At 52.0% G+C, this 12,267-nt stretch overlaps 4 protein-coding genes across 4 annotated transcripts; 3 read left to right on the top strand and 1 right to left on the bottom strand.

Moving 5' to 3' along the window:
• Nucleotides 1-235: 235 nt before the first annotated feature.
• Nucleotides 236-904, top strand: CTRU02_200606 (GNAT family; the record flags this gene model as incomplete). Its single annotated transcript, XM_036718613.1, has 2 exons — nt 236-629; nt 690-904. The coding sequence occupies 2 exons, from the start codon at nt 236-238 to the stop codon at nt 902-904; spliced, it is 609 nt and encodes a 202-aa protein (XP_036589613.1).
• A 528-nt stretch (nt 905-1,432) lies between these two features.
• Nucleotides 1,433-3,913, top strand: CTRU02_200605 (zinc finger transcription factor 1; the record flags this gene model as incomplete). Its single annotated transcript, XM_036718612.1, has 3 exons — nt 1,433-1,510; nt 1,582-2,699; nt 2,764-3,913. The coding sequence occupies 3 exons, from the start codon at nt 1,433-1,435 to the stop codon at nt 3,911-3,913; spliced, it is 2,346 nt and encodes a 781-aa protein (XP_036589612.1).
• A 2,330-nt stretch (nt 3,914-6,243) lies between these two features.
• On the top strand, nt 6,244-8,143 carry CTRU02_200604 (sugar transporter; the record flags this gene model as incomplete). Its single annotated transcript, XM_036718611.1, has 6 exons — nt 6,244-6,478; nt 6,549-6,692; nt 6,747-6,853; nt 6,917-7,051; nt 7,158-7,531; nt 7,606-8,143. 6 exons carry the CDS (start codon nt 6,244-6,246, stop codon nt 8,141-8,143), a joined length of 1,533 nt encoding a protein of 510 aa, XP_036589611.1.
• A 659-nt stretch (nt 8,144-8,802) lies between these two features.
• CTRU02_200603 (C6 transcription factor) lies at nt 8,803-10,626 on the bottom strand (the record flags this gene model as incomplete). The annotated part of the gene is made up of 4 exons (XM_036718610.1): nt 8,803-9,740; nt 9,797-10,062; nt 10,125-10,490; nt 10,595-10,626. 4 exons carry the CDS (start codon nt 10,624-10,626, stop codon nt 8,803-8,805), a joined length of 1,602 nt encoding a protein of 533 aa, XP_036589610.1.
• Between the last annotated feature and the right edge of the window lie 1,641 nt (nt 10,627-12,267).

Below are 12,267 nucleotides of genomic sequence, written 5' to 3'. Positions count from 1 at the left end.
CTGACATCACCAATTATATACCCTTGTCACTGAGAAAATATGGATGACTAAGGCCCTTGGTTAGGCTTCCTTGGCCCCCAAAGGAGTAATTACATAAGCTCCCGTTAATTCCTATCTTATCTTACCTTACCTTACTATCCGACCTAAGCTGTCTTGTCCTTCATCCATTGAGGATGCTTACTTAGTGGCCTCAACGCATACCCATCTCGGCCGGCCACGTCTGACGTTCAGAAAAATGGCGCCTACAAGCGGTCTCAGACTGGAAACCGTAACTCTCGACGACGTTCCTGCTCTCACCGAGGTTTGGTTTGCAGCGTTTACTGATCCTGAATTGCGGCGCCTATGGCCTGATACTCCAGGTGTACGCGGTTGGTGGGACGAGGCCAACCGTAATGACCTACTCAATAAGCCCTTTCAGCGGTATGTCAAAGTCGTTGATCCTCAGACATTAGACGCCCACGGCCGCCCACGTATCGCTGCCTTTGCGAAGTGGGATCTCTCAATGCCCGAGGACCGCGGACAGCGGTACCCGCCCTGGAACAAGGATATGCCAGCTTCGGTGTGCGACCTCTTCTTTCAGAGAGAGGAGAAGGAAAGGCGACGTGTTATGGGGACAGAGAAGCATTATTGTACGGTTTGACTTTCGTTGATATCATGATTTTTCTTGCTTATCGTGTTTCTTCTACCAGATTTAGACACAGTCGCGACTCACCCCGACTACCAGAGGCGAGGGGCTGGCTCAATGCTGGTAAAATGGGGCAGTGATCTTGCGGATGAAAATGGCGTTGCGGCGTATGTGGATGCAAGCAAAGATGGCGCACCATTGTACCAGAGGCACGGATTTGTAGATGAGAGTGAGCCTGGTGCAGGCGATATTGCCTCAATGGCTCGACGAAGGCGTTGATTTGATATTGGTCTTGGATGATCTGGTGGTATGTGATCTCAATACCCTCAGGATCCCAGCAGGGCCCCGCGACCAATGGCTGACTAAGAGGATAAACCATTTCCAGGATTCGCCTTTGCAGGGATGAAGCACGAACAAGTCCGCATCCTATCTCTGTGTTTTCCCCAGCTTGTCTCCTGCTTTTCGATGGCGTTGTTTATCCAATTGAACTAGAGTTTCATTCCGCCATACCTCTCGGCGATGGTGTGCTCTCCCTCATTGGGCTTCGTCGAGACTTTCCATTTGCCTGAGGGCAAGCCTTGTGGGCGAGCTTTTCTCAAACTGGGCTTAGGACGACCCCGCATCCCGAGCACGTCAGTTCGTTCCGGTGGAGAACTGGAGATGCCGGACCATATTACCCTCGGTCTGTTCCGGGCTCCGCGTTCTGCGCGGCCGTCTCCTGTGATGAGTCGCGGTGCCCGTGGTAACGTTCAGAGAACGACCGCCTGATCCTCTCTTCAACCCACACAAACGGAGCCCAATACACACATGATGCCGAGTCCGGATCCGGTCACTGACGCAGCGTGGCCACCGAGGCCGCGCTGCCTGACTTGTAAACGCCGAAAGGTGAGACAAGCCCCCCGTTCTCCGCTTCCGACATCCGAGACCGCGGCCAATCGAGCCTGACATGCTTTTAGGTGAAATGCACCGGAGGCCCAGAGCCATGTGAGAACTGTCGCCGTCTGCGGCTGGGTTGCACGTTCAACTACCCAGAGTCCACAGTCACGTCGGAGCCCGGCGATCCACACAACCTTTTAACGCCCACAGAAACGCTCACCGAGGCCGGGACCAAGCGGCGACGCATCGCAGCTGCGTGCACAGAGTGCCGAGTCCAGAAGGCAAAGTGCTCTGGTCACCGTCCGCAATGTTTTCACTGTAACAGGCGCAACCTCACCTGCGTGTACCCTTCATCACCATCAAGACGGAAAGGGAGACAGACAGGTTGGCAGCCGCAGCAGTCAGCCTCCCCAGAGTCATCCAGCACTTGCACTCTCAGCCAAAGCGCGTCTTACGAAGCCGAGTCGACTCTGCACAACTATGTCAAGCCTCCATCGCTCAATACATCTCTTGACCAGACACTGCTGAGCACAGACGTCATTCGCCAACACCTCGAAGTCTTTTTCGATCACGTCTACCCCCTCGGCTACGACTTCTTCCACCGTCCGTCGATGATGGAAGAGTTCTACGCCGGGAAACTTCCCCCCATCCTATGCACGTCCATCTGCGCGGCAGCAGCAATATTTGTGTCGCGCTCCCGTGAGTCGCGTGTGCTTTCTATCCAGTGGGCCAAGGAAGTCGACGGCTACATCTTTGCCAACCTCAACGTCTTCAAGATTCTAAATATCCAGTTAATGGCACTGTCCAAGTTTCAGAACTTTGCATACCGGCAATTCGGCAAGGTATGGCTGCTCATCAGCACTGCGGCCAGGTTGTGTGTGTCTTTTCAGCTCAACGATGAAAGGCCGTTACCGCCTGACGCCGATACTTCAACCGTCATTCGGCGTGAGTGTGAAAGACGGCTCGTGTGGCATGTCTGGTGGATGGACAAGGGGCTTTCCGCAGGCTTCGACGAGTTTACCTGCCTGCCGAACCGGTGGATGCGGACGCCGTTGCCCAACCCCGAACACACATTCCGCCACGGCCTATTGAAGCAGACGAGTAAGCTAAGTGATGGTGTCGAGGCACTTGCGGTACATGATGCTGGGGCGAGAGCTTATTTGATGATACTATTTAGTCTTCGCTGTGATATACTTAGGTATGCATCTTTCCTTGTAAAGTTATACCTGATACCAAAACAAGCTTGCTCTAACATCGCGCAGGTCAACCAAAGCTATCGTCTTAGAAAGCCAATCCGATTCATCTCCTGCCGTAGTAGCCAAGGCGGTCGCCACATTGAATCACTTAAAAGAGAGACTGGCAAACTTCCTTCATCACATGCCGTCACATATTCAACCTAGCGAGCTCAACATGTTTTCTCACTCGACTACACCCGAGTTTTCAGCCTACATCACTCTGAACTCGTGGTATCTGCAAACTTGCTGTGACCTGTACCGTACCTGCCTCCCTGGTCGTGCAAGGGAGAGTGCAGCAGCAGCCTTCATCGCCAAAGCGCCCCCGGATTTTGTGTCCTCCTGGCGGGCCCTGGCCATTTCTCATGCGCTGCGGATGGGGAGATTATGGGAGCACCTCCAAGCACTCCGGTCTAAAGGCGCGCTGCATTCCAAGCAGACTCGTCTACCCATCGGCCTTGGGTACGGTAACATGGTACATCAATGTACAAAGACGATTCTGACTGCCCGTCGATACCGCCTATACGACAACCTCATCGACCCCATCACCAAGAAACCCGTCGAACTCAACGATGACATGGTGGATGACCTGTGCCAAAGCAACGCCGCCTTGCTGGATGACATGTCCAACATCGCGCCCATAATAGCGGTGCTGCAGCAAGACGTAAAGAGCATGATTGAGGACGAGAAGAAGAACAGGCACGTCACAGGCGAAAGCCCGGAGCCAGCGGCACCCATCAGCAGCGAAGTCCAACGCAACACCCTCCTAAGCAGATACCACCCGCTCTCGCAAAGCTTCGACGCAAACGCCAAGACGGTGGACGAGGTCGCCATCCAGCATTCCGACTCTCCTCAATTATCAGCCCGGGCTCTGGCCCCGAGCCAAGGGGACGACGTCGCGATGACGGATGACGCCGCAGAACGGGAATCTTCACACTACCAGATGCACGCCCCCAGCGACATTTACCAATCATCCTCGGTCCATCCGATCGCGTTGGGCCAGATAGACTCTTGTCTTGATGGCCCGATGAGATGGTCCGGCTTCGCCGAGAATCAGCTTGCGCAGGATTACTATGTTGCTCCTTCGCAGTTCGACATGAGTGGCGAGCTCAGCTGGTTTCTGTCCAGCTATCTGGATCCGGATCCCACAAATGATCCAAGAATCCAGGTAGCGTCGTAAATGAAAGACGTGCCCAAAGAAATAAATCACCCCTAGGGAACAATACGGTACAGGGGATACTAGAAACGCAACGAGATGATTAATCCGGTGGCAAAGGAGTAGCCGGAGAAATACGAGTGGAAAACAGATGAGCACTAGCGAAACCACCAAGGTCCTCGGAATACTTGAGATTTCCCGTTCGTATCGGAGGTAAATGATAGCGAAATGAATGTACATCAACTAGTGTAGCTAGTAATACGAAAATAGTTTGACAGTCACCGAAGATCAGCTCGTTTGCAAAATAAGCACTTTGAACAATATTAAACATACATCTATTTAACACAGGAGTTAATAGGTTTACTAGAAAACTTTCTCAAGCTTATACTATACTTCAACATGAGGGGACTAGTTCTCATAAAGAGTAACTTGCAAGAGCATCCCTTTTACTTAGCACAACAAGCTACTTTCTATATCATAGTCCAGAGACATGTGTATATTAGAGAATTACTCAATCTACAAAGCTGCAGGAATTCTCAGGGAAGAATATCTCAATACACTTATGAGCATGTGTGGACTGGTGTCGATATCATAGGCTTGAAGGCAGTAAAACATGGCGGAAATGTTAGGAGTGGAATAAATAGAAATAAGAAAGAATGTACTTGAGAATAAAGATCTCGAAACTCTTGACAACAGGTAGCCAAGGAGGATGGAAAAGCAAAGGCCACAACAAGCTACACTTTTTCACAAGGAAATCACTGAGTATTCCCGCACATGCACTTGCTGCAATCACTGTACGAAAAGAAAAAGAAGCAAACGCAAGCTACTGTACAGTCTGTACTACCACGGGCTTCAAAACAGTCATCTTCGTCTCATATACCCAGACGGATTCCACCGACGGCGGGGAGCGCGAAACTTTCTAGGTCGCCATCTCTTGAGTACACCCACAACTCAGTAACATGGTTTGATCTCATATTCATCTAGCCGAAGTAGCACTGATGACGCGAGTGTTGCGGCGTGGCAACAGCGATGAGCAGGCATCGACGCATTTGATCCAAAGTCTCTGGTGTAAGGGTCGGTCCAGGACCACCTGATCCTCAACGAAGAGCATCTGTTTGAGTAACAAGTTACTGCTCACCAGCGTCTTCCCCGTGCGGAACCGCCGGGCACAACCCCCTCACCCAAAACCACCGCGCCGTAGCGTCAACACTGCTTGCAATACCTTGACCCCGTCGCCCACAAGCCATCTATTGTGTGCGGCTGTACCAAGTGGTATCTCGTTGGCAGTGACATCTGCGACACCATCATTCGGCATCGCAGCATCAGCCTCTGCAGCTTCGTCTCTTGGAACCCTACCGTTGGTTTTGATTACTGCAACATTGGGTTGGGTCACTAAGTTTATGTCAGCTGATAGATAGCTAAGCTGAAGAGTAATACCAATGGCAGTTCTGGGGAGTCGGCAGATATATTAAAACTCCTTTTCTTGAGTACTCATCCTACACTGCAAAAATATTGCGAAACAGGTTACAATGAGTAGTCCCTATAATGGTTATTCAAAAGATACCATATTGAAAATAGAACTTATATTGAGCTAGTGACGCTTTTAAAGAAACATAGTATCTTTGCCTACAAGAGTAGAGCAAACCGCATCTCGCCGGATGTCACAAACAATCCAAAAAAAACCCCAAGCAGCGTCGTGAAAACAAACGGCGCTACCGAACCGTTAAATCTTTTCCTAAGGAACAGCACGGTGCAGGGGGGAATAACCCGGAGAGACGCGAAGAAATAATGTTGATCCGGCGGTATAAAGGGGGTACCCAGGAACGATTCATCAAGCACGCAAGACGGAGCCCGGATGGTGTTCAGGACCCCAAGTGGAGCAAACCGCATCTCGCCGGATCTCGCTCGGCCCAATCACCATCCAACTTGGCCCACACCCGGCGACATCCGCCGTCGCTGAATCTGCGGACCCCAGCCATTCCACCCTCGTCGGTGTGATCTCGCATCTCCACCGCGCGCGCTTCAGGTATTAGCAAGCAAGGTCTCGGTCCCTGTCCTTGGCTCATCGTCACGACATGGCGATGATATGCTACGCTCGAAAAAAAAAGGTTGCTGTGTAGTGAACGCCTGGAGCTGGCTGCAACTTGCCGAAAGGTGTAAAACAAGCATATAAAAATACGCACCCCCCCTACATCCCGCTCATACTGCCATGGCTCTCTTTTGGGAGATTTAGAGTCTGGAGATCAACACTGATCATCAACCGTGTTTTGTGCTTTTTTGTTTTTCAGCTCTGTCGATATTGCTTCTTCTGTATAGCAACACTTCCAGCGGAATCTGGAAACCAAGCCGGCATAATGGGGATCAGCTCGGTGGCGCAGCACTTCAACAAGAAGCTCTTTGCCTCCGTTTTCCTCATCGCCGTGTCCCAGTTCAACTATGGCTTCGACAACCAGGCCTTCACCTCGACGCAGGCCATGGACGCGTTTGAGCGGCAGTTTGGCGAGTACGACCCGGCAAAGAAGACGTGGGCGATCCCGACGTACTTTCTATCGCTGCTGAACAGTCTCAACTACATTGGCTTTGCCGTTGGTACGTTCTCCTCCACGATCCTCCACGAAAAGCCCGAATAAGGGGTCGAATCAGACAACTGACGATTCAGGCCTCGTCATTGGAAGTTTAACAAGCGCCCGTTTCGGCCGTCGAACGACCATGTTCGTCATGAGCGTGTACGCCTTGATCAGCGCCACGATCGTAGTTACTGCGACCAAGAAGGAGCAGATTTTGATGGGTCGTATCCTCAACTGTAAGAAGTCAATCCAGGGACGGGTGAAAAAAGCAAGTTTTCTAATCTCCACAGACGTCTACATCGGTTTCGAGCTGTCCGTCGTCCCGGTATACCAATCCGAAATCGTCCCGGCTCCGGTCCGAGGAATGGTTGTCGGAACATATCAACTGGCCATCGGTGTAAGTTACAAAATCCGGCGAACCTGCGATTCCGGGGGAACATAAATCTGACATGGCACACAGCTCGGTGGACTTGTAATCAACTCAATCTGCCGCGGGACATCGCAGTTCCAAGATAGCCGCGCCTACAGGATCCCCTTTGGCCTCTTCTACGTGATTCCCAGCATCGTCATCTCCCTAATCTGGTTCATCCCCGAGGTAAGCAAAGTTCCCCCACAAAAAGAAGAAACCACTTGTTCCTCCCGAACCTTTGCCTCTAGGGAATCTTCCTCTCTTACTGATAACACATCATCATCACTAACAGTCTCCCCGCTGGCTCCTCCTCCGGGACCGCGTCGAAGAGGCCCAGAAAGCCCACCACCTCCTCCGCGCCGGCACGATGTCCGACGACGCCATCGCCCTCGAGTTCGCCCAGATCCAGCAGTCCCTCCGCGACGAGCCCGAGCAGGGCCGCACCAAGGAGCTCTTCCAGGGCGTCAACCTCAAGCGGACCGCCATCGCCATGGGCATGTCCTTCTTCCAGCAGGCCACGGGCCAGGCCTTCGCGAGCCAGTACGGCGCCGTATGGGTCAAGTCGCTGGGGACGCTGAACCCTTTCGACGTCACGCTGGGGTCTTCGGCTCTGACGAGCGGAATGATCATCACCTGTCTGTTCTTGACGGATCGGGTTGGACGACGGTACGTCTATCTTTTCGCAATTTCTTTAAGACAAGACTTTTTGCAATAGGCAATGAGCTAACAAAAAACGACAGCAAAATCCTTCTCCTCGGCTCCTTGGTCCAGGCCTCGGCACTCTACACCATGGCCGGTCTGGGCGTCCCAACCCCCGTGCCGAATGCCCATAAATCCGGCATGGTCGGTATGCTCCTGGTATTTGGAGCCGGCTTCGGTCTGGGCTGGGGCCCGCTGACCTACGTCGTCGTCACCGAGATCCCCGCCTTGCGACTCCGTGACCGTTCCCAGCGGGCCTCGTCGCTGGTGAACATCTTTATGAACTTCCTCGTCAACTTCACGCTGCCGTACTTGCTCAATGCGCCGTATGCCGCGCTGCAGAGCAAGGTGGGCTTCATTTTCGGCAGCATCGCAGTGTGCTCTGCTCTGTTTGTCTTCTTTTGCGTGCCCGAGTGCAAGGGCCGCAGTCTGGAAGAGATTGACCGCATGTTCCACAACGGTGTGCCGGTTCGGCATTTCGCTGACCATCCAAAGTTTGAGGACGGAATCACGGCAGCCAAGGAGGCGGATGAAGAAGATGTTATTGAGCAGCGGGCAGTTACGCAAGAAGTCAAATAGTGCGCCTCCCAAAATGTTGTCATTGGTTGCAGAGTGAATGGCTCAAATAAAGCCATAGGGTATATCATTTACGCAAGCTAAATAACACCTATATGCGTAACGACTGTTACAGCTACATGTGAAAAACGTCAATCATGTGTCTGCAGGTCCTTTGGTTATAGGGGACCAACCCCAAATTTTTAGATCCCCGATAAATATGCCTGAAATATGCCTGAAATATGCCTGAAATATGCCCTCTGAGCACCGCGGCGATCAGCTAGAGACTGAGCGCGATTGCCTATATACAACGCCTTTAAAAAAAAAAAAATAGACAAATAGGTCGTGGCACACTGGCTACCTGATGCCTGAATTGGAAACGGCATGGCACTCCGGTTACATCGTAGATGAGGGTGCTGGAGCCGATTTAGTGTGGATATGCGGGGTCTCAAGAGGAGCTCCGCTTCGCTATGGAGAGAGCCCAAGGGTTCGTAAAGACCGCAAGTCATGTTTGCGGGGTTTACGTGTGGGCAGTTCTTTGAAAGTTTCGAGATACGTGCAATCAGGTAAAAGTGGTCCCTGTTGCGAAACCTTTTAACCAGCGGATTGCACTGGGCAGCACAGCGGTTGACGCTATGATTTTGAGCAATAACCCGTCTACACGTGGCAGCAACAGTGGTTGCTTAGGCCCAGTTCTCAGGACTGATTCCGATGTTACCCACACTCCACCGGTCTAGGTCCATGTTCCCATCCTCGTCGCGCTCCTTCTCGTCGATGGGTCTCGCGAACTCGGTCAGGAACCTCAGCATCCAACGGTCCATGCGGTAGCTTGTGTTCATACTCTTCCGGCACAGTTCATGGAATGTCTTGAGACGCACAAAGCATACTTCGAGACCGGGCCAGTATACCCGCAGTGCGACGAGCGTGTTGAAGTGGCGCTCAAGCGTAGCGCGAGCATTAGCTATCTCGGCCTCGTCCGTCTCGAACAACAGTGTGTGGATGAAGATGGATGACGTGATAACAATGATGTGGCCCAACATGTTGAACTTGGCATCGCAACCAGGTGTAGTGTTGGCGAGGTCGATGATGCGCGACATGGATATGGCATTTTCCTTGCATTTGCGTGCAAAAACCTGAGCGGTGTTGGAGTTTGGGAACCGCTGCACATCATCTAGGTATTGATAATAGAGCAGTTGGCTGTAGTGGTAGTGGCCTGTGTGCACTGCGATGAAGATGCGGCCCAGGCCCTGTGCGGCGAAGGAGTGTAAATTGCTGGGGGTGTCTCGGAGACCTGGAGGAAGCTCCAGTTCCCAAGCATCTAGTTCTTGTGAGAGCACAGAAACGGTTTCGTCTATGCTCGTGACTGTAGAATCCGAGGTGAGGGACTTGATCGCGTCGTTAACCTTTAGAAGTATACTGTTGAGCTTGATCATCTGAGCGATGAGCGAATCCTCTCTGTTAGGCGAAAGGATGAAATCAAAGTGGTTGTTGTTCGCTCGTGTCATGTTGAGAAATGTAGACTCGTTCATTGGCAACGGTACATCCATCCGCCGGTCCATGAGACGGGGTAGGTTAACGCCGGTTGATGACCATACGTCAATCATACAGAGTGACCAGTACACTATGAAAGTCAGCCTTAGCTGTCAAAGAGCTCTGCAGATATATGTCAAAGTTTACCTCTGATATGAACCTCCCTCTGCAGTGGGTCAGGGGTAGGGAGGTTGGGAAGGTTAAGATAGTTGGATATCCTGCAAGCAGCGGAGTAAAAGACAGTCTCTGCGCCTGCCTCTCCCTCGACGATGGAGTAGGCACCAAGTAGAACGCATGCCTGAATGCTGGTGAGTGACACATCCCGCAGGTTGAGTAACAAATTGCTCTCGTTTGCGAAAAGCTCCCCTCTCGATAGAGGAGAAATTCCATTAAATATGGGGTTTGGGGAGAATCTGGGTTCAGTCAGATCAAAGATCCCGTATTCAAAACCTGGAGGAAAATACTGGGTTCTTACCTTGCTGACAAGGCCATCATGCCGTAGACCAGCACAAGCGGAGCAGTGCCTTCATGCAGATCTAACATGAAGCTAGGCCGGTGGAAGAGTGAGTGGAGCTGATCGTGAATGTACTTGAAATATAATTCTACCAGCTCGAAACAGAGAGCTTTGTCGGCGACTGCTGCGGCAGGAGTGATGCCGGGGGGACTGGCGACGATAATCTCGGTGACGATGGGAGACTTTGGTGTCGCCACTGAAAGCGGGCTGACAGGCACGGCTTTGGGCTGAATGATGGAGCCTGCACGGGAGCAGGCGATGTTCTGCGTCGCGCAATATGTGCATTGACCGCCGCCGATGGGCACCTCGCACTTCCGCCGTCGTGCGCTGCCATATCGCCAGTAAGTAGTCTGGTCATCTCCAAAGTCGGACGAAGCCGGAGATAGAGAGAGGATCCATGGGGGAGAAAAAAGGTTCGGCTGACGACTTACCGACAGGCCGAGCACGCTGTTGAGTATCTCATTGTCAGGCTATGTTTTTTGGAGGTAGAGAGAGAGTGAAAGAGAGAAAGAAGGATAGAGAGAGAGAGAGACGGATGATGGTTGTAGAGATGCTTTGAGGTAACGGTTCGACGACAACAGCTTCTAATGTGGTCTTTTTGATTTTCGTCTGGTTTGGGTCGGAGCTGCCAGTATTAAGAAAGACGTTGATGCTCAGGATGCGGCGATCAAAACCAGAAAGTCACACGGTCTTTCTTGGTCCTTCCTCCTTCCTCCTTCCCCCCAAGTCACAACTGCACCACACTGGTCCAAAACGTGCCTCTTCCCCGCTTTTCAGGAACCATTGGAACGTTCTCAATGGCTCGGTTAACAGAGGGCGCCCCTCATATATGGGTCTTCTCCGCATACTTGGGCCGACTGAGGGTTTGAGCTAACCATGTACGGTTAGAGGCGGAGTAGACCACCAGTGGGTGTGCGGAGCGACGAGCCGATGACTTTTCTGGCCGGCGTTCCTTGAAGCTCCTGATGCTGATGAGGAAATCCAATGGTTCAATGTCACGCTGCTGGTACCTGCAATACCGCGCCTGCATAACTCTCCGGGTCGAGGGCCCGTCGAATGTTGGTTCATGTTGATGGAATCGGTATGAGTGAAATGCAACGCTTCCAAAATTGGCCGCCCCCTTTGTCCAATTAAGTCTGCTGCATCCCTCAGTCCACCAGAAGATGAAATGAGGGGGTCCCCTCCAAACGCCAATTTTTTGCTGTAGGAGGGTTGCGCCGCGCCATTAAACCATCCTTGTCCGTCCGAAATGTCCGCCGATCGTTCCTGTCATCCAAAACCCTTTCGAGAAACTTTAGATGCGTCGATGCGCAGGAAACCCTCGCTGAAGTTGACCTGAACTGCAATAGTCTGATGCAGCGACTTGCGTCCTGCGTGTGTCCTCAATGTCTCTGCAGACAAAGCTCCGTCGTCTCCGAAGGGCCGTCTTCCTTGTGCCCAGAGCCACAGGACGGGTGCTCCCGCAGCCTTGCAATTATTTCGCCACGCGGAAACCACACCGTATTCGCCTTGTGTTTGAATTGATGCAACCCCAGCGTGTGTATGCCGAAAACGTATTAGCTGCAGGTTGTAGGCCAAGTCGGATATGATGTCGAGCTGAACCTTTGAGTTCTGACTGCCTGTTTTGTGTTCCTGCCCACCGAGTGTCCAGGACTGGTTATATTTGCGAGCATCTTCTTGACACCTCTCTACCTTACCCATAATAACCAACCCCTCAGTCAGTCGGTCTCTAAGATCATACCCCCTCATAAAAAAGGTCTATGCTGCTAGGCCCCCCGCCTTATTCTGGCAGCAGAGCACCTATATTTCGCTCATGTCTGTCCTCTGGGTTGCTTCTTGCCATCGGGACAGGACACATTGGTGAGAAAGAGCCGTGCCGGTCAATCTTTTCGGAAGGCGAGGCGGTTGAAAATATGCCATATCACCGTCGATATGGGCCATCTGCGATTGGGCGGAAATATTTCCCGTTCAAGACGCTTGTATCGCAAAGCCCCGCGGGACAGTTCTAACATGATTGATAAGCTTCATCGCTACCAAGTAAGTCAGTTACAGGTTTAACGAGAAGAAACACACGGGGGCTTGTAAAGAAAAGGAAACCCCATAC

Source organism: Colletotrichum truncatum (genome assembly GCF_014235925.2).
Source record: "Colletotrichum truncatum strain CMES1059 chromosome Unknown Contig_0001, whole genome shotgun sequence".
In the NCBI taxonomy this organism is placed as follows: Eukaryota; Fungi; Ascomycota; class Sordariomycetes; order Glomerellales; family Glomerellaceae; genus Colletotrichum; species Colletotrichum truncatum.
The sequence above is the reverse complement of the archived record's forward strand: the minus strand, read 5'-3'. Positions and strand labels throughout refer to the sequence as shown.